The sequence below is a fragment of the Seriola lalandi genome, unplaced genomic scaffold (assembly GCF_002814215.2).
Source record: "Seriola lalandi dorsalis isolate HSWRI2012SDOR001 ecotype SW California unplaced genomic scaffold, Sedor1 jcf7180002003871, whole genome shotgun sequence".
Lineage (NCBI taxonomy): Eukaryota > Metazoa > Chordata > Actinopteri > Carangiformes > Carangidae > Seriola > Seriola lalandi.
In genome coordinates this window covers 1-1,656 of record NW_019474526.1, presented here as the reverse complement: position 1 = coordinate 1,656, position 1,656 = coordinate 1, and the positions used below count along the sequence as shown (strand labels likewise).

Genomic DNA, 1,656 nt, shown 5'->3' with positions numbered 1-1,656 from the left:
AGATAGTCTGAGTCCAGGAGAAAGTCTTAGTCCAGGAGAAAGTCTTAGTCCAGGAGAAAGTTCAGTCCAGGAGAAAGTCTAAGTCCAGGAAATACTCTGAGTCCAGGAGAGAGTCTGAGTCCAGGAGATAGTCTGAGTCCAGGAGATAGTCCGAGTCCAGGAGAGAGTCTGAGTCCAGGAGAAAGTCTGAGTCCAGGAGAAAGTCTTAGTCCAGGAGAAAGTTCAGTCCAGGAGAAAGTCTTAGTCCAGGAAATACTCTGAGTCCAGGAGAGAGTCTGAGTCCAGGAGATAGTCCGAGTCCAGGAGAGAGTCTGACTCTGAAAGAGACTAGGGAGTTTTCTCATCCATCTGCTGCTGCTGTGAAATCCACCTCCAAAATATTTTAGTTATTTTAGTTCTATTCAGTGCAGACGAGATTTATTTTTTAAAATAATTTTTACTGATTCTTCTTCTTCTGCGTTCATGCGTGTGTTGCAGGTGTGTCAGGAGGGGGCTTTGCAGCAAGCGTCACTCTCTCTGGATGCTGCTCGTCCTGCTCCTGGTCTGTGTCGCCTTCCAGACATTTGTCACCCGCTCAGCCAGGTAACGACTCACAGAACGATCCGTACACATGTCAGCTGACAGTCTGATGACATCATTAATTCATGTAACATCATCAGAGTTCAGGCCACAGAGGACTGAGGGTGAATGATCCCAACACGTTGGGAACTCTTGGTACACCTGTAGGAAGTGTAAATCTACTTCAACACAATCTCAGGATTGCTGGGAAAAAAACCATCAGAAAATATGAATATCATTTAATGATTAATTATTTATAGTGAGAAATCTCAGGAATCCAGAGAGTGAGTCACTGACTATGATCCGGTTTCTTCCAGGACTGACAAGCTGACAGGACCAGGACCAGGACTACCAGATCTGAGATTCACTGTCAACAAACAGCCGAGTCCTTCCCTGCAGAAGGTCTGGGAACACTGGCAGAACACAAGACCACTACAGACAGACAGACCAGATCTTCATCACCAGAAGGGGGGCCATAGAAAACCATCAGATCATATTCTGTTGACTCATGTGGATAAAATCCTGAACCCCACTGCAGGTTCTCAGCTGGAGGAGCAGCTTGATCCAGGTCCTCTCGGCCTCCGCAGCACCAGGAACCATTTGACTGCAGGTCCAGTAGAGAGACTCGTCCACAGTCCCACCACATCCGGGACTAAGATCAGCTGCCACCCAAAGTCTCACATCGTCTTCCTGAAGACGCACAAAACAGCCAGTAGCACCATCTTAAACGTCCTGTATCGCTACGGAGAGAGCAGGAACCTGACCTTTGCCCTCCCAGTGAACAAACACAGTCAGCTGTTTTACCCGTTCTTCTTTGCCTCTCACTTCGTGGAGGGAGTCAGCAGCAGGAGAGTGACGGAGTTCAACATCATGTGCAACCACATGAGGTTCAGGAAGTCTGAGGTGAGCTGTAGACCAGGTCTCATGTGGACTCCTCATGTGTTCACAGGAAGAACGCCACAATCACATTTTTTTGGCGCTGATACTGATCATCTATGAGTGAGATCAGCTGATTCACAGCTGATACTGATCATTCTCTGTGTGTAGTTACAGCAGCTGGGTTCAGTGGTTGGTCAGTCTTAGCTTTCCTGTCACCTC

At 47.7% G+C, this 1,656-nt stretch overlaps 1 protein-coding gene across 1 annotated transcript; it reads left to right on the top strand.

Moving 5' to 3' along the window:
* Positions 1-440: 440 nt before the first annotated feature.
* On the top strand, positions 441-1,461 carry LOC111668109 (uncharacterized; the record flags this gene model as incomplete). The annotated part of the gene is made up of 2 exons (XM_023424058.2): positions 441-582; positions 876-1,461. Coding segments are annotated over exons 1-2 (648 nt in total), but the record flags the coding sequence as incomplete, so codon positions are not given.
* Positions 1,462-1,656: the final 195 nt, after the last annotated feature.